The sequence below is a fragment of the Monodon monoceros genome, unplaced genomic scaffold (genome assembly GCF_005190385.1).
Source record: "Monodon monoceros isolate NGI ecotype Baffin Bay Population unplaced genomic scaffold, NGI_Narwhal_1 Super_Scaffold_2, whole genome shotgun sequence".
Classification (NCBI taxonomy): Eukaryota; Metazoa; Chordata; class Mammalia; order Artiodactyla; family Monodontidae; genus Monodon; species Monodon monoceros.
In genome coordinates, this window is record NW_021703776.1 from 56,322,965 (window position 1) to 56,343,554 (window position 20,590).

At 33.7% G+C, this 20,590-nt stretch overlaps 1 protein-coding gene across 4 annotated transcripts in view; it reads right to left on the reverse strand.

Moving 5' to 3' along the window:
- The window catches only part of SKAP2 (src kinase associated phosphoprotein 2), a 170,861-nt gene that overhangs the window by 67,938 nt on the left and 82,333 nt on the right, over positions 1-20,590 (reverse strand). For all 4 annotated transcript variants that reach the window (XM_029233503.1, XM_029233505.1, XM_029233504.1 and 1 more), the window contains 2 exons: positions 4,029-4,106; positions 2,188-2,271 (listed from right to left, as the gene is read on the reverse strand). In XM_029233503.1, coding sequence (XP_029089336.1) covers positions 2,188-2,271; positions 4,029-4,106 — 162 coding nt within the window. The remainder of the gene's footprint in view (positions 1-2,187; positions 2,272-4,028; positions 4,107-20,590) is intronic.

Here is a 20,590-nt window from a genome sequence, read left to right on the forward strand (position 1 = left end):
ATTATAGTTCTCATATATCTAAATAGCTCTTTCCAAAGTTTAGGTAAAGTGGTTCACATATACAGTAAACAATGTACAAATCAGCTATCTGATTTCACAAAAGAAAAAAATTTCATGTGACATGTACATTTTCTTGGAAAGAAAAGGACACAAAGGAAGGAAATTAAGATCATGCCAAACAAGCAGTTAAAAACTGTCTAAATATAGATTTTTCCCCCCCCCAAGTCCCTAAAAGCAGAACTGGCCAAGAATTCCAAAGAACCACTAAAAACAGATCTGAAATCTCAATGGAAACAGGAGGCTTCATAGTGACAGATAGGGAGGAGTTTAAGGAAATATAAACCAGCTCCTCAAAGATCCACGTAAAAAGGGAATGCGAGAATAATAATTTTTTAAAAGCCACGGTGGTAGAGTGGCTAAATGGATCACAAAGTACTTAAAATACAAATTACAAAGAATGTTATTACCACAAGGCCTCATCAAGTAAGAATAGAAATGGGAATTTAACTAGTATCTCCCCCAAATAACTAGAATTTATTTATTAGCCTTTGAAATAAATATAAACATTCCCTAGATTTTGGGAAAACTCTTGCTAATCTTTGACCTAACTGTTGGTATATACCAGTTAGGACTAGGAGTGAAGGAAACAGACATACGTATTCACTGATTTTTAAAGAAATTAGAAATGAGAAGACTAACTCAACCAAAGTCACAAGGTTTAAACCTCCCTCCCCTGGTCTTATGAAATAGAAGACATTTCTTTATGAAAAAGCAAAATCTTGATCTCAGTTCACAACACGGTACAAAATTTTATTTCTATAATAGTAACACATGTTTATGACCTATGATAATCATAATTGAACTTGGACTCTAAATTTTCTGATAAAATCACCTACTTAAGCCTTAGCAGAAGAAAGAAGGCTACCTGTTGATAGCTGTTTATAGTTTACACTTCACTGACTCCATTTCTACTTACGAACATATTGTAAATTAGTGACAGAATGCAAACTCGCCACTAAGTTAATTCTCAATTTGATAATCCCATTAACCAAAAGGTGAGACCAACTTCTAGCATCATGCATGTATTTAGAATTTATCTGAAATACAATAATCATATCTGCCTGATTTTATAATAAGGAAGAAAACCCTAAAAACTGCAAATAATGTCAAATGAAATATAAACTTCCAAACAACACTGATAAGAAACAACTTCATGGGAAAGTTTATATTCAGTGATATTGGACTTTTACATCTTTTTTTCTCCTTAAGTGTCCTTTCTGGAAATGAATGTCAGCTATTTATATACAACCCTTACTTTATAAGATTCAACTTCTGACCCACTTTTCCTAGATAAAAGCAAAACTAAGAAAGCTTATATTCTTTAAATTTCAGTATTTTATGGCTTTATTTGTTCAAACAATGAACTTAAAATTATGTGAACTATGAATAAGTTATTAATTAGCAAGTGAAGTTACAAAATGTATCACTGTTTCTAAATTAACATAGTGATAATAGTGGTTAAGAGCACGGACTCTAACCATTATGCCTCAGTTCAAATACCCAAACTGCCATTACCAGCTCTGTGACCTTGAACAAGTGACTTAACCTCCCTGTCCTCAGTTTTCCAAACAGTAAAATAAGTGGGACTAATGATGGTACCTACCTCACAAAGCTGTAGCTAACCAAGTTAATATAGCTAAACTGCTTAGACAGCTAGGGTGCTTAGAACAGTAACCTTGATAGATGTTTGCTGTTACTTAAATCCATAAAGGAAGCTGAGAAAGGTGTTGCACAGTTTCATTTTATCTAAATTTTTCTTTTAAAATATTTGAAGGAAAAAACATCCTTTCCTCCCTTCAAAACTCCCACAACCCTAAAGAAATTCTACAACTACCGCCTGGATGATAAATATCAGTAATTCCTGAGATAAAAGGCCACACGGATGAAAGTTATTTTTCTCTTTCCTAATTCAATAAAACACAATTGTGTTAACTTTTAGGGCATTCTGGAATTTGGAGCATTTGTCAAATAACAGAATTCTTAATTACCCTTAGGCTATAATATTAAAATTTTTAGTTATTCTTTCTCCATTTGTCTTCAGCTCATTCTGCACCCAAAAGGTATGGGGGTGGAGTAAAATGCCCCCCCCCAAACCCTCATGCTGATATAACTGAAGGCCAATACTACCTTTATCACTTCCATAATAATAGAACACTGTTTTACTGAGAGCACACCACCGTTTCTGCCATTCAAATCCCAGAAAGCTGTGATCTACAATAAAGAGGGAAAAAGAACAGTTTAGATAATATATATTACCTTTATAAATATAATGCAATTCCCTTATTGAAAAAGGAAAAGTTAGTTAATATGATTTCTAAGGCTCCTTTTAGCTGTAAAATTCTACGACTAAATAATTTGTATCTTCTTTTCCAAGAGACAAACAAAAAACAAAACATAAAACAAAGCTAAAAGGAATACACTAGGAATGTAAATTGATACAGCCACTATGGAGAACAATATGGAGGTTCCTTAAAAAACTAAAATTAGAACTACCATACGACCCAGCAATCCCAATACTGGGCAGATACCCTGAGAAAACCATCATTCAAAAAGAGTCATGTACCACAATGTTCATTGCAGCTCTATTTACAATAGCCAGGACATGGCAGCAACCTAAGTGTCCATCAACAGATGAATGGATAAAGAAGATGTGGCACATATATACAATGGAATATTACTCAGCCATAAAAAGAAACGAAATTGAGTTATTCGTAGTGAGGTGGATGGACCTAGAGTCTGTCATACAGAGTGAAGTAAGTCAGAAAGAGAGAGACAAATATTGTATGCTAACACATATATATGGAATTTAAGAAAAAAAAATGTCATGAAGAATCTAGGGGTAAGACAGGAATAAAGACACAGACCTACTAGAGAATGGACTTGAGGATATGGGGAGGGGGAAGGGTAAGCTGGGACAAAGTGAGAGAGTGGCATGGACATATATACACTGCCAAATGTAAAATAGATAGCTAGTGGGAAGCAGCCACATAGCACAGGGAGATCAGCTCAGTGCTTTGTGACCACCTAGAGGGGTGGGATATGGAGGGAGGGTGGGAGGGAGACGCAAGAGGGAAGAGATATGGGGATATATGTATACGTATAACTGATTCACTTTGTTACAAAGCAGAAACTAACACACCATTGTAAAGCAATTATACTCCAATAAAGATGTTAAAAAAAAAAAAAAAGGAATACACTACAGCAGAGATGGGACTGCTACATTTATGGGATCAACTACATGGCTAACAAACTTTCCTGACAGGAAACAGTCAGAAAGGTATTTGACTATAAAGCCTTAAGATAATTGATTCATCAGGGTCTCATTTTCTCATCTGTCATAAAAAAGAGGGAGCAGGAGTTGACCTAGATTTCTATTATCTCTTTCAGCTTTAAAATTCAGCTAAGAAAGCTAAGAAAAGAAAATGGAATATAAATAGGAAGGCCCAAAGGGACTACCTGAGAGATAAGCAGAATGGTAATGAAGAGACTTTCCGCTTTTCATTTCCCGTATCATAACACCACCTCCATATTTCATTTTCATTTTATATTGGGGTTGAAAGAGTGAGACCATATGGTCAACTCCCAATTATCTTAGCCAATGGAAAGGAACACTGGATGATTAACAGAAAATGGCAGACAATATGCTAAGCTTGATCTGAACCGTAGCAAACATGGCGTATGCCAGGTCAGGTACAGATAACCCACTGCTCAGCTGGGTGGGATAAGTGTGAGAAATCCCATCCTTGAGAATACAGTCATGGCCCACGGCTCTCCTCCAAGAGGCAGGAAACAGCTTTAAAATCATTTACAAATAACCAAGGTTGACAACAAAAAACCTGACCAAATGTTTTATTTTGTTATTAAAAATTATTTAGAGCTAAAAGCTGTATTTTGTGGTTTGGATAATATCATCAGGTTTTCTTAGAGTCTTAGATTTTTAGGTTTTTCATTAGAATCATATGATTTACCTTTTCTGCGTTTTTCAAGGTAGCCAGCCTTTAACACAAAAGGAAGGTCCTGTGCTGCAACTGGAGGGAACTGGTTCCCTACGGAAAGTAAAGGGGAAAAAGCAGTGAGCAATCCATTTTAGAAAAATCAAGTATCAGATCTCATAGATTCAGTATACTTTTAATTACCCAAATTAATTAAATCCAAGTCTATTAGCTTTGTTTCAGATCCATTCCATAGATTAGTCCCTCTTCTCCTGTGAATCTCAAGAGCAAAATAATGTTCTGTATCGTTATATCTTAATATATTATGTTCCCAAATACACAGTAATATTATGTAACAGAATGAACTCTAAAGGGCAATATTTTTCGACCTACATTCTATAATGAATGGACTAGGAAACTGTTATAAATAAGTGCAATAAACCCCTGAAAGAGAAGTTAGGAATATCAAATAAATCATATAAGCTTCTTTACATTGGATTAACTCTTCAAGAATTTTAATGCATATTAATTCTTGCCTACATAAGAATGCCTATCCCTATTTGTACCTAGTAAAACATAAAATGATTTTTCCCCCAAATCAATTGCTATAATTTGAGTACATAGCAAATATTCTCTCTTCCTGGTTATACTCACAGAGAAATCTTGTGAATGAGTATGCTTTAGGGTTTTCTAGGGCATTTGAGAGTCTAAAACTAGGTAGATAGATCTGATAGAACTATCATAAACAAACATTAGATACTTACAAAAATTTATAGATTAAGCCGAAAGCTAAGTCAATTAGAAATCATATATTCATGATCATGGATGGTAGGTTGCTCAATAGCTTCAGAGTTCAATATTTTTACAGACTTCATTAGAAATATACTACAGTTGCCTCAGCATTTTACTAGAACTCCAACAGGTGAAAATAACCAATCTAATGAAAGTTTCTATGGAATACACCAACAGAAATAGTTTTCATATAGTTTATGATAAAAAGTATTTTGATAGGAAGTTTATTATATACAAATTCATCACAGAATTACCAACTGGGTTTTTAAAAAATATCCAGTAGTTATAAAATCATAGTCATTTTTCCTTAAGAAATAAAGCTTCAAATTAAAGCACTAATTTCAGTTCCATGGTAGATCAATTTTGCTCAGTAAACACAAAACAATATCATTAAAATATATTTAAAATGGGGAGTAATTTTGAAATACATATAAAATTTTAGGGAAAGTCAGTGTAAATGTTTGAATAGTTGTTCAATGTATCCATTTGATCCATTGAAGGTAGAAGTTATATAGTATAATTTTTTTGTACATAAAATAAAAATCACATAAAGAAATCTCATCTATGTGAACAAGTCCTAGTTAACCACTAAATTAAAGAGGGTGACTGTAGTTTGATTTGTTTTTTTAAAAGAAAAGAAAAACAATGATTAACAGCACTTTTTAAATTAAACTAGGTTACACTGACAAAAAATAAACATAGAAATAGTGTATCACATAGAAATATGAAATTTTAGCTAATATAAAACCATTCAGGAAAGTTTTCTTTCTAAATAAGATTCCTGAAAACAAAGTATTTACTTCTTCAACTAAGCAATACCATAGTTTAGTTTCTGTGGAAGTATGCTTGTGCTCAGTCTTTTATATAACTGGCACGTAGAGTTCTTAAGTGAACTACACAAAATTTCTTTGTGAAAAGCATCATTTGGATGACATTTCAGAATGAGAAAGCAAACATATTAATTAAATACTATAACATGATTGTTGTATGTCATGAAAAAATTTCCAAGTGGTTTGTCCACAGTGGTAAAAATAAGAAGATTCACTGCAAACATCCTATAAATAATTTTGTATCTTTCAGATGATGGAAACAATCTCTTAAGCACTGTCCATTCTGGATGAAATTAAACTACACAAGGAAGAGGCAACTTTTCAGTCTTCAGGTCTGATGTAATTGGGCACGGGGGAGGCATTAATTACCTCTATTTGGCTAGATAAGGCTCATTGAGAAGAAGTCCCATGACCCTCTCATATCCATTGATGCATAATGAATGTTCTTTACATATAAAATAAATGCTCTAAATCTTAAGAAGAAACTTTATATTCTGAAGAGAAATGGGTACCTTTAGCATAGTTTTCAACTTTAAAAAGTTACTGGTCAAAAGAAAAAAAAAAGGAGGGGGAGAAGTGGAAGAGGAGGAGCAGGAAAGGAATTAGAATTTACAAAGGTGATTATATACATAACCTGAAGCTTTTGCTTTAAGAAAAATGTTGATTAAATTTCTACCTGATAAATCAATAAAATCTGATGTCACAAGCAACACTTATTCTGAATTCTAAATTCATGTTTCTAATATAAAATCTTTTATTTGATTCCTAGAGGGAAAAAAGGCAAATTTTCAGACTGAAATTTCGTTTTTCTAAACCTCTTTTGCTATTTGTCCAACATCTAGGATTTGTTTAATATACATGTGAATTTTTTTAAAAAGTGTATTAATAGTAATCCCTTTAGATACTTCAGATTTTAAGTTCTTAGAAGAACCATTTGACTTGTATAACACCATAAACATATAAACAATTAATACTTCTTGATAGAAATTGAAAATTTGTAACAAGATATAAAAAGTAGTAAATTATCTTTAAAAAACATGAACTCTCACATCATTTAGACCTCATACCACTATGATGTCTACAATGATCAATAGTATGTCACCATTTAAGAATATTCACATTGATTCAAAGAATTAAGACTACAAATGCAGGTATAATAATACATGAAGAAAAGAAAGGTAAGGCTAATATAAACCTATCTGGAAGGCATCAACAAAGAGCTGCTGAACATTTGCCAAACACAATTATATTATCTCACTATTTACAACATTCCAACAAATTCACAATTATATTATCAGCTCTGTTTCACTATCAAAATTCACACCCTTGTCCCAAAAATAAGTTTAGCACTGAGCCTTAATCCTCTGGCACATAGTAGGCATTCAGTAAATGTTGGCTTTTATTAATTATAATTAAATATTATTATATTTAGTATAACTAAATATTAATTCAAATGAATGGATGCCAATGTAAAAGTAAGACTAATGTTGCTTAGGGAATTTTAATCAGAAAAATGGAAAAATGTATGACTTGGTAACTGCATGAGTTAAGCATTGTAGTTATTTTAAAAGCAGCTCAAAGATTTCCTTTTGGTTACATGAAAGTGGTTGATGAAGAAATTATATCCTAACTCAGAGGAGAAAAATTAACCTACAATCTAGGACAGCTTATTTATACTGCAGACGGTTACTGATACATGGCTTCCTTAAGTGGCCACAAATGTTCACTACCCTGAGGAAATAAACACATACTGAATAGACTAGTCTTCTTTTAATAAAATGAGCATGTATTTCTTATATAAGAGTCCTACTTTTCTAAAGAAGATCAATATTAGACATTAAAACTAACATCCTACAAGAGCAGACAAGGAATGGGTCTTCTTCCAATTGGACATTTGGGAATCCAAAGTATACAAAATGGTAACAAGGTCACAAAAAATTCAAATAAGCAAGTGTCACATGCCTACTATATTCCTATTAACTCAGTAGGAGAAAGGAAGTAGTGGAGTCCAAATTTCTTATAGTTAGGTAGGTATTTTATTCACAAGACAACTGTTTTTAAAAGATAACTCAAGAATTCTAAACTGTGTCTGGAAACTTTTGCCTTAAAATCAAATTGTGTATATAATGGACATAGTCCACCAGCAAGCTAAAAGAATGGAGTCTAGAATCTGAAAAATGGAGAAGAGTTCCAAAGTATGAAAATAAAAAACAAATTACCTAAAACCTAAGTAAGGTATTACCCAATTTTAGCAATTTTTTTAATCTATTGTTTTAACTTTTTCCCTTGAATCTAGGGTAAAAAATACTAGAATGTTTAAATATATCCAACGTATTTAAGAAATAAGTTTTATCTTTAAAAATGTTTTAAATATTAAAAATAATTATTTCAAAATGAAAAATAATTATTTCAACTTCAGAGAAAAATATAAACTGTCTTAGGCAAGAAGTATCTATCACTTAGGCTTATTTCAGATGTTAAGTCGGTTGGGTATAAAACCAACCTTGGCATTAACAAGGTATGCAGTTTCATTCCTATATGCAAGACAGGGAAAGGTGGAAAAATAGGTCCAGATCACAGAATGCTTTAGTTAGAAGAAAAGGCCTAGAACAGCATGGAAACCCCTTGAGTAAAAGAGGAAGTTAGGGTAGGGAAGAGAGAGAGTTAAGAGTTGAGGGAAGAAAGAATTAGAATTGAGGGGAGAAAGAGGTCCTATCATCCTTTCTTTTTTGTACCTCTTTTCTTAAAGTAATCTAAAGAAATAAACTTTGTTTAATTCACAATTTTATCCAGCATTGGGTGTCTCAATGCCATATTCCTGAGCCTTCTCCAACATTGACATGTCTTCTAATCCACTCCTCCCCTGCCACACACACAAACCCATATTAACTGTATCCCACCCAGTCTGACACCTCTTTAAACGCATTTATTTTTTGAAGACTTAGAGTGAGGCATCACTTCCAAAGTGCAACTTAAAAGTGAAGATTTTTTAAAAATCTGTACAAGTTTTAACTACTGAGTTCTGGAATTAACTTTTTATTCAGTTTCCTTTCTACCTACTTGGCTCTTAATGTGGGACTCTCAACAGGTGTCAAGGGATGTGAGTGATTCAGAGACCTTTTCAAAATAGACATCTGTTTTTCATTATCCTTATTTTTTGATATGCAACTTGGTGGTGACCAATTTAAATGCTCAATTTCTATGAAACCTAAAGCATCATTTTTACTATTTTAGCATTAAAATTATTATAATACTATGAGCTTCACTATATTAATATGGTCACAGTTTTATGGTTGTTCAATCTAGAATTTGTACAAAATCCTACTAGGTTTCTGAGTCTCATCTTTTACTGGCTTTTTCCTTCATTACTTGGCATTTGCATAGTTTTCAACATGAACATTAAATTTGCAATAAGTTTCCCTCCACCTTCACACAGCTGATGATTCCTTTTCCCTAATACTGGAAAAGAAAGGAGATACATATAAAAAAGATTGCTTTTGCTCATAAGAATTTTCACCCTGAATCAGGATCTTGGTCTAGTCAGTCAAATATTCTGCCTGTTACCACATGATATGACTGTTTTCCTTGAACTGCAAAAAGTTAAGGACAAGTCCCTCAACAATATCTTTTCTCCCTCTCAATTCACATGAATAAAACATCCATGAGTTTATCTTTTTAAATTCTTCGTTTTCATCTGATAGCTGGGATACTGAGTTCCATAAATTGGCCAACTCTTGTGGGGAGACAGTGCTTTCTTTTATCGTTTCTAAACTTATATGTGATCAATGTTTTAAAATGCCTTGTCTGGCATTCCTGAATTTGATAAATACACTCTTTTTTTTTTTTTTTTTTACAGTATTTACCCACTTAACGATTGCTTTATATTCAAAACACGCATTAGCCTTCAATTTTCCAAGAAGAGTAATCATTTTAGTTTCTCATTTCATGCTGGCAATACTCTCTCCTACCCTGATCAACTCAATGGTTACTTTACTGGCTAGGGGGGCCGAGGGGAAATGGCGGAAGAGTAAGACGCGGAGATCACCTTCCTCCCCACAGATACACCAGAAATACATCTACACGTGGAAAAACTCCTACAGAACACCTACTTTATTGGCTAGGTTAACTGCTCCAGTTCAAACTCATTTTTCCTAAGAAAAATTCATTAGAATTTTATACTTCATTAGAATTGAAGTATATTTTCAAGTGTCAGTATTTCATGCATTATAGTTTTGTATAAAGGTAGAAAAATGCTTTCTGTTTTGTTTCCTGTATCTTTCCAGATGATGTGTATCTTACACACATTTCCAGCTGAAGAGTACATTGGGTATTTAACTTCAGGAAACTGTCTATAAACGAGCTTTGTTCCCAGAGGTATTACTGACTCGGAACTCATTCTACAGGTGCAATTTAATTAACTTTACTTCACATTTGCACACACAAACTTAGATGACATGTTCCCTATTTCTATAAAATATATAATAGATACAAAGACACAGAGTTGCTGACAGTTTTTTAAATTAATCTAAAAGGTTTTAGAGTGCAAAAATTCACTAGTATACCTGCAAAACAAAACATAAAGACTATTCCCTAAAAGAGAGAGAAACCTAAACTCAACTTGGATACAAATATTAAATAAAATGGTTTTGTGGTATAGCAGATAACTAAAAGCTTAGTTTTACGTTAATACTGACTTTAAGATACATGGAATAGGTTAAGAGGTCTGTAATGAAATCCCAGTTCTGCAAATTTGTGACCTTCAGCAGGTCACTAAGCCTCTCTGTGTATCAGTTTCTTCACACCTAAAATATGGAAAAATGAAATTAGATTATCTCTAAGCCCTCCACCCCCATTCTAAGATTCCATGAGATATATCCACACTGACATTTTTCTTGCACTTTCAGTAACAAATGGCCAAGGTTCAAGATGGATTCAACTTTTAAAAGTATCAAATGTGGAAACTGTTCACAACATAATTTTCATAGAGCAATGGATAACTTCCTTTAAATGTAGCATAGGATTGTTTTACATCATTTCAAAGGTTTAATTTCTAGCTAGAATCTTGGCCTGGAATATCTTTGAAAAATATATATATAAATTATTTTTTATAGTCTAATAACTCTCCCAATCCACATGGAAAATTTGGAATCTCAAATCTTTTTACCAGTTTTTTTAGTGGCAAAGTAAAAAATTTGTATGCAAAGGACACATCAAACAATAATAACCTTTAAGAAAATAACAACTACAGTAACTAAAAGATTACTACTTATGTTTCTTTAGCATAGTCCTTTTACAGAGCCTATTTTCTCACTTACCACTATTACTCTCTTCAGAAAGGATTAACCAATGAACATACTAGTACTGGTAATCTCTAAGGCTATCATGATACTTTCTTTTTTTTAAAAAAAGGCTCATATTATGCTTAGACACAAAGATGGAGAACTTCCAATTAGTAGGACCATAGAATCCCCAGGGGTGGTTAAGCCTTGGGTACAGGCTTTAAAGACTGATAAGGTCCATGTGATGACACCAGGGACAAAAATAGAGGTTGCAACTCACAGGTTTGCTACCTTCTAGTCTCTCTACCCACTCTGTAAAGTGGCAAGTCATTCTGAAAGCTACCCAGCAAAAACTGAATAACTATCAGGGTAATTCACATTTGCCTTTATTAACTCTGCTTCTTGATATGGAAATTCCAATAGCCTCCTGAGAGTCTTCAATAGGTCTATCTGAAACCAAAGAAGACAATAACTCTTTTTTTTTTTTTTGCGGTACGCGGGCCTCTCACTGTTGTGGCCTCTCCCGTTGCAGAGCACAGGCTCCGGACGCGCAGGCCCAGCGGCCATGGCTCATAGGCCCAGCCGCTCCGCGGCATGTGGGATCTTCCCGGACCGGGGCACGAACCCGTGCCCCCTGCATCGGCAGGCAGACTCTCAACCACTGTGCCACCAGGGAAGCCCAGAAGACAATATCTCTTAATATTATAGCATATGCTTGCAGGAAATGCTTCATGAATATGATCCAAAAGATATATCAAGTGCCTGTTCAGAGTCCAATCAAAAGCTATTTTATATCGAATATATAAATACATATGTAATTGTGGCTGATACTAATTTTCATGGAAATCTATCAAAATATGTAAAATTCAAATGGCAAAAATAGAATAATTAAGAATCAGAATTAAGAGAAATCTAAAATCACGTGGGTTCACCAATATCCACTAAAATAATAGTCAAAAAGCCATAGACTGAAAGTATGTGTGGATTATGTTATCCATAAAGTTATATTACCCTCATTCACTTAAAACTGCTTCTTTTACTTGAGAGTACTCTTAAGTGTATGACCAAGATTTGAACTATCTAATGACATATCTGAAGATTGTTTTTTTAGATACAGGACCACTGTCCTTAGCTCACAAATTAGATGTAAAAAATAATCCCTTTCAGATTTCTGATTCTTTGGTCCAGTGATAGACCACGAGGTGTCACTTTTTTAATACCTTAAAATTATTCCTTATAGAATTAAAAAAATGCTCTTATCTAAAAATTCCAGATATACCAATTTGTGGAAACCCCTGTAAGACTCCTTCAATTATTTACAGGGATGAAAACGTATCAATATACTGAATCAGTCATTTTAAACTAAGGTTTAATATGAGTAGTTTCACTCTACAAACAAGACTTCTATTTCATATATTTATAATATAGGGCATCTTTACACTTTTATATTTTGGTAAAAGCTACTTTTTAATAATTTATCATTAGATTTCACAGAAAGAATTTAAATCAAATTTCATCTCCTATATAGAGTTACGTCTCAGCTACTTTGTAGCTGACTAGATCTTTTTTTGTTTTTTTTAGTGGCTTAAAACAACACAAATTTATTATCTTATGTTCTGGAGGTCAAAAGTCGAGAAAGTGTCTCACTGGGCTAAAAACAAGGTGTCAGCAGGACCGTGTTCCTTCTGGAGCCTGTGGGGAGACTCTATATCCTTCCCTTTCCAGTCTCCAGAGGCTGACCTATTTCACTGTCTATTGGCACCCTTCCATCTTCAAAGCCAGCAATGGTCATTTGAGTCTTTCTCACAATGCTTTCTCCCTGGTTCCGATTATTTTGCCTCCTTCTTCCCATCTAAAGATTCTTGTATTTACATCAGGCCCCCCTAGATAACCTCCTTATTTTAAGGTCAGCTGATTAGCAACCTTACTCCACCTGTAGGCTTAACTCCCCTGTGCCATGTAACAACATATTCACAGGTTCCAAGGATTAGGATGCGGACTTCTTTTTTTTTTTTTTTTTTTGTGGCACGCGGGCCTCTCACTGTTGTGGCCTCTCCCGTTGCGGAGCACAGGCTCCGGACGCGCAGGCTCAGCGGCCATGGCTCACGGGCCCAGCTGCTCCGCAGCATGTGGGATCTTCCCGGACCGGGGCACGAACCCGTGTCCCCTGCATCGGCAGGCGGACTCTCAACCACTGCGCCACCAGGGAAGCCCTCAGAAGGCTTTTTTTGTATGCAGATTCCTCTAGCAAACTGCATTAAATAAGAAATGAATACAATTTAGACTGAATTCTTTAGCTCCCTTCCATTCAACTATGTTTTACTTTCACATAGGCCAGAGAGCAATCTTTTATTTTATATTTTTGTAACTGATTTATGTTTTAAGGTTTAAGCTATAAATTTTTACAATTATTTTGAGAACATAAATAACATTTTTATAATTTATAATATTCTTTAAGTTCATTTTTGTTCAATTTTTTCCTATTCTGTGTACAAAATGTTTAGAGCCATTAATAACATAAGATCATATCTAAGTATCTGAAATAGGAATCCACAGTTAGAATGTCTTCTATATTGTATATATAATATAATAAAGTGTATATTTTTGGTTTTGCCTTGACGAAAGAACAGGTACATAAACAATTGTCACTCTATTCCCATCTCCCAAAAGAATCTTATTATTGAGGGGTAGTTAAAATAAATGAAAAATATTTAGTATGAAAACTATCAAATCTGAAATTATTTTATGATTAACTTCATAAAAAGTAAACATTTCTGAATTAAGACTCTCTGCTTACAGTCCTACTCTGATTACTTAATTACTAAATCAAATACATTCCCAAACAGTTCTTCATGCTTTAGTATTTATTATCTGTTTCTATTTAAGAAGACAATGCCCTAATTTTTATTTAAATCAAAAAGCCTTTGGCATTTCCCCTCTTCTGCCATTCAAAGTGTTACAAGGATCCTCTTAAAATGCATGCGTGCTGTCTGTCTCTCCTTTCTCTCTTTTTCTCCCTCTGTGTGTCTCTCTCTCACTCAGACACACAAACAGACTCAGACACACACACACAATTTACCTTCCTTCCATCTGAAACAGGTTTTTCTATAGGTCTCTTTTTTCAACATAGGTATAGAATTAACACATCCTTACCTACTATTATTATTAATTTAGTAATACACTGCTTTATTCCTCCCGAAAAGCATTTCACAGGCATTTGTACAGATACGTTTGGTAAAGAAATTAAAAGCAAATAGGAGAAATCTGTGTGTATATATATAGAGAGAAAGCAGATACCTGTACAGGAAAATGTTAATATTAAGGGAATCTGAGTAAAGGGTATAATGGGAATTCTTTGTACGCTTCTTTCAACTTTTCTATAAATGACTATTTCAGATTAAAAAAATATATATATATAAGTAAAAAATTAAGACAAAACTAGGAGTGAGTGTAGAACACAAAACAAGTTGGAACTACAAAGCCACCACTTAACAGAAGTGGGCAAAAAATTCAGTTACAAGCTTTATAACAACCAACATGAAGCAAGAAATAATAAATCATGTGATTCACTGCCCATTAAGATAAATACAGATCATTGCTCAGGGAGGAACAAACAGCAACTATTCTTGGTTCCTAGCACTGAAATAAGAAAGAAATTTCTCCCATGTATTCTCAATATCCTGAATAACATTTTTACAGTAAGTAAAACAAAAGTTTCATAGGGCTGCTTTGTATACCATCACTCATATTGAGTCAACAGCATAATGCCAAAATGAGATTCAGTAAAAGCGGTTCTACAGAGTACAAAACCAGGTAGCCCAAGTATACAGCTCCCAAACAGCTCTGTTAAACTTAAGGATAAAATCATAGAATACCTATAGGAATAGACACCCTGCACATTTTTCAGACAATCCTTTCAAAATACTATTTGTTTACTTTTGGTAAACATCGAATCCCAGGCAGAAGATATGATCCCTGCAAGAAGCTAACACAGCTCTTTTTTGTTATTGCTTAAGAGCCATATCCCTTAACAAGCAACCAAGCTGGGGGTAATGTTGATACATACTCTTATTTATAAATTTACAAAGTTTAATAGCTTTGCAGGGCCTAGATGAAGATCACCTTAACACAAAAACAAATCATCAGTTGCCCTTAAAGTCCTAACTCAGTGCCAGAATAGTTCTAGCTTGCAAAAAGTTCAAGCACATGCCTACTACACATAAGTAAAACATCCACAGAACATGTTACCGAGAATAATAAAAGCCCTGAGTCTACTCCTCAGTATGAACTGGTAATTTTATATACACCTAGGTGACTAAAAGAATTAGACAGCATTGTTATTTATGTAACTGAGTAAATTACTACAGAATACAAATTAAAACTTCAATATTAGAACAGTTAATGTGTAGCATTTTTTTCTCTAGTACCTGAAAATAAAAGCATACCACATGCATAATTCTTTTTCTGGTCCTCAGCTTCAGAGTACTATTAACAGCCATATGTGGGACTGGCTCAGGAGAGAGAGATTCACATGGTACCTATAGTATTAGGCTAAAATAATGTGTTCACAAGTTTGTCTTTTCTACTAGACTTTGAGTAAGGAGTCACGACAGTGATTCTCAAACTTGAGTGTGCATCAAAATAACTAAGGATACTTATTTAAAATGTAGAAGTACAATATTGAAGTATACAATATTGTTCTTGGTGGTATATTTTAAAACCTCATTTAACACTTGTTTATAGGATTTGTAAAATATGCTCTAAATATTTAATAGAAAATCAAAAGAACATCAATAAGTAGATAAAATACACTTCCGCAGTCACAACTGAAAACAGAAGGAAAATGCCAGACATAAATGATCATGAGGATGACGATTTTTATTTATAGAGTACCTAACTTTTGAGTCATTAAAATAATTTTATAAAAATTTAATATATAGGGCTTCCCTGGTGGTGCAGTGGTTGAGAGTCCACCTGCTGATGCAGGGGACACAAGTTCGTGCCCCGGTCCGGGAAGATCCCACATGCCGCGGAGTGGCTGGTCCCGTGAGCCATGGCCGCTAAGCCTGTGCGTCCGGAGCCTGTGCTCCGCAACGGGAGAGGCCACAACAGTGAGAGGCCCGCGTACCGCAAAAAAACAAAAACAAAAACAAAAAAATTTAATATATGTTAACCACTGCCCGTGCAGTCTCCCACTGATGAAGACCAGGGGAAGAGGAAAGTGACAGGAAACACAGGAGTGTTTAAATAGCAAGGTAGCAAGAAAGGGCTATCACAACTGAAGAGCAAAGAGAACATCCTTCTGGTATTTCTTTCCATCTTAATACCCACTTTCACAGTTAATAACACTCTAATTCAGTGCCAAACTTTATAACAACCAACATAAAGTAAGAATTACAGTGCAAAGGAAAAAAGTAAATTGGGACTGAACATATAGTATTAAAAGTGCCCATTTTTAACCATGTGATCCTAGCATGTTGTTCAAAAATTAGTATCCATGATATAAAAAAATCAACTGCCAAATATTAAAACTGATATTTTCTATGAGTTACACATCATAAGGCAATCCAGGAATCTGTTCACTGTGTGGACTGTCTCAGCCCTGGGTTCACAGACCTGACACAGCCCAATTGTCCATGGCTTCCTTTTCTCCTTATTAAGAGTTGTCACTACCAGAACAATTTCACTACTAAAGTTTTTGATTCAAATTAAAACTCAAAATTAAAACTTCAAAAAACAAGCCCATCGAATATTTAATGGAATAAAATGTTTGTCAGCAACATGCAACAACGGATGCCACTTCATGTGACAAACAGTGCTTTTTAGCCACACATGAGTATCCCACCAAGGTAAGTTCGGCTGTGGTCTCTCGTTGACATGTAAGGTGCTGGTAGTTACTTCAGGGGAGTTTAAGGCCATAAAACAGTCTGAACTCTGAATCTGTAGTTGGCTCATGAATGTCTGAAATACACAGTGACCTCTTAAAAACGTGGTAAAGACTTAAAATCTAAAGGATATACATCCTACTCAAACTCCATATGAGTAAATGATCAAACAACTTATTCAAAATAAATCCAGATATGGTAAGCTCTTATGATAAGATATTCCATTACATGTTTTTCTACAAATTCAGTCTGTAATTAAATCATATCTGAATAGATCATGATGTATATTCTCACTGAAAAAAATTTATATATATAATATCTATCTCCCTAAGAATAAAATTATAGTTAGTAACTAGATTAATTCTATTAAGTTCCCTTCATCTGGACAGCCTCAAGTCTCATGCAAGACTCAAAGTTCTAATTTACTCTTAAAAATTATCAAAATACATTAAATTAGAGAAAAGAAATAACTCTTAAAAATCACTCAGAGGATGGAAAATTATGGAAATTTGACACTCGGTCCAACGATCTCTTATCAGCCAAAGAAGTCAGGTATGATATTACAAAACCATACATGGATAAGAATTAGTACAATCATTAATTTATCAAAGGATGACTTTTTCAAGGGGTGAATGGGAAAAATATTTGCATGGATGTCACAACAGACAATGAACTCCTGCAAATCAGTAAGAAAAAGATAACAGTTTAATAGAAAAACAGGTCAAAAATATGAACCAGGCAATTCACAAAATAAATACAAAGGCCAATAAACATAAGAAAAGATCATTGTTTACTGATTTATTGTCTTTCCCCAGCTGTCCTTACCTTCACTAGAATGTAAGTTCCATGAGCTCAGAGACTTACATTGTCTTATCCACTGTGTATCTCCAGTGCCTAGATTAGTGCCTGGGACACAGTAAGTACTCATTAAATTTTGCTGAATACATAAACAAACCTCACTAAAAACAAAAAATAACAAACTAAAACAGGATACTACTTTTTAACTTATAAGACTGGCAAAAACTAAAAAGATTAATGACATCAAATAGCAGGGAAGGTGGGAAGAGATGGTTCTCTCATAAACTGCTTTGGGGAATGTAACTTCCTACGGCTCTATGGTAGAATCTGAAAATACTCTAAGAATTCAGCTCTTAAGAATCCATCCTACAAAAAATAAAGCACAGGTTCACAATGGTGTGTGCCACAACAGTCACTGAAACACTACTTGAGACAGCAGAAAAATGGAAAATGTCCAGCAATGTATATTATATAATGTATATTAAATAATGTATATTATTTAAATATGCATATGTAGATCTATGTGTAGTAATGTGGAAAGATATGTACTAATGTAGTACTAATGATGTTCATCATACTCAGGTGAAAAACATAAGTTGTAGAATAATATGTATAGTGATATCCCATTTTTTAATTTAAAAAGTCTGATTCCATATTTATTCTAGCACAAATACATTTGTACAATTGAGGGGGGAAAAGTCTGTAAGGACACATTCAGTACTGTTAGCCATTCTTACTACTAGGGAGTTTTTTTTAGGTGAGAAAAACAATTTTTTCTTTGTTATAAGCATGTATTATGTTTCAAATTTTACATAATAGAATTTTTAAATGAAAAACAAAAAAGACAGTCTACAGGTTTTTAAGTAATTTAAATTAAGTCAATTTATATTATTTAAATCATAGCCAGAAAAACTTCAACCACTGATCTAAAAGATTTAGTTTAATCAATACAAGTGTACAACTTGAAAACAATCCCCTCAACTAATATGAAGATATAACCTTAAGAATGTTCACATGCCTGGCTATTTTCAAATAGGCCAAGTCTCATGTATCCACACAAGTGTTCACTCTGTCTGGAACGTGTTTCTCCTCACCTTTCCTCACTTTACCACCCTTCTCCACCCTCATTGCCTAGAAAGCATCCAGCTTATCCTTCAGCATACAATTCAGCTCTTTGAAATGCCTTCCTACTGTGACATAATAAAAACATTTGTAAGAAAGAAAACCAATTTCTTAAAAAGATTAAAGGAAGCTATTTTCTCTGCTATAGATAATTCTAATTTTTTACTACTGATTTTTTAGTGTTCTAAAAAGTCACTTAAGGGAAACAAAATAGTCACTGATTTTTAATTATCCAGGTATTTCTATAGTTTCTAAAATTCTCCACCTGATTATAGAAACAACGAAAGGCTTCAAGTTAAACCATATTCTGGGAAAAATACTGACGAATTTTTAGAGGTCCACACAGATTAGACATGTTCTTGGTTGGAAAACAAGCATTTATGATAAATTAATTTTTTTCAAAATGAAATAAATCTAAAGTTTTTGACATTACAAAACTAACAATGCATTTTTTGTTCTATGTCAATTTAAATGCTTTCAAACTGATTCATGTAAAAATATGCGCAAAAATAATTGTGCCAGGCTATAACTGGTATTCCAACTTCCACCTGGGAAATAAATTTTATGGCTATACTATAAACTTCCAAAATCCTGAAGTTTTAATAGATATGCTGACACAGCCTTAACCATAACAGTTCTAGCAACTGCTATAATAAATCTGTCAGTTTCTATAATGCCTATGACAAATCCATTAATATGAATGATGTTCACTTCACATAGCACACCACACAGCAACAGCACAAGTATGTCATCTCCATTCTGAGTAGCAAATCAGAAATCAATATTTGTAAAAGCAGCAGCTAATCCTTTGTAAAATCACTGGTTCAGTGATTGAAGAGTTTGCTCAATCCACACAGTTAATCCCTCTTCATCTGCTTGAGCCCTCTATTTATCCCGGCCTCTTACAGTGCTAGCCATGGCCGATTAATATATCTCCACACGTTAAACATGACCTGACAATTGACACAGGATATTGCTGACAGGATAAGCTCTACAAACACTGGCCTTTTAAAAAGGAAGCTTAAAATTAACATTCAGGAACCCAAAGTTTACAAATAGGTTCAGCACTATCCCTTCCCAACTCCAGTCACCTGATTTATTGAGCTCACACTCCTTAGGAAATATATCCTTATTTTTGGTTTGAAAAGTCTTCTGGCAGATTCTAGAATGCCTGTTCATAAAGTATGTCTTGTTATTAATTTAAGTCCAAGTAAATAGAAATTTTGTGGCCAAGAGAAGAGGCTCATATGTACAAAACCATTTGGAGAATTCTTATATATGAAGTAGAAGTCCCTGTTCTTGGCTAATGGTACTTTAAAGTTCTACATCTGAAGAAAAACCTCAGAAAAGCATTTTAATACTTAAGGCTTTGAATGGGAAAAAAAAAGATTCATTTTCACACTGAAAAGTGATTGACAATATTATAAGTGCTCTGTGCTAACAGAAACAGATACTGTACAGTTATAAAATAAAAAATAGTTTAATCATCCTTAACAATTAGATGATATGACAGATTCCTCTTTAGGAATATATTAAATTTTATTTAAAGACCTAATATAAATTCCCTTAACAAAGTTATTGCAATTCAGATAGGCTATGCATCCTTAATTGAGACTACTTGAAGAAAAAGCAAATTTTCATGTCAAATTAAGAGTAAAGAATAGGCATAGAAAAAAATTCTTTCCTAATCCAATATATTGAATGAAATTAATTTTTTAAAAGACAACATGAACTCCTGTACATGTACAACTTCTGGTTAGCTGTATCTAAAAAGGAATATCAACCAAACTATTAAATCTTTTTTTTTTTTTTTTTTTTTTGGCTGTGTTGGGTCTTTGTTGCTGCCCGCAGGCTTTCTCTAGTTGTGGCCAGTGCGGGCTACTCATCCTTGC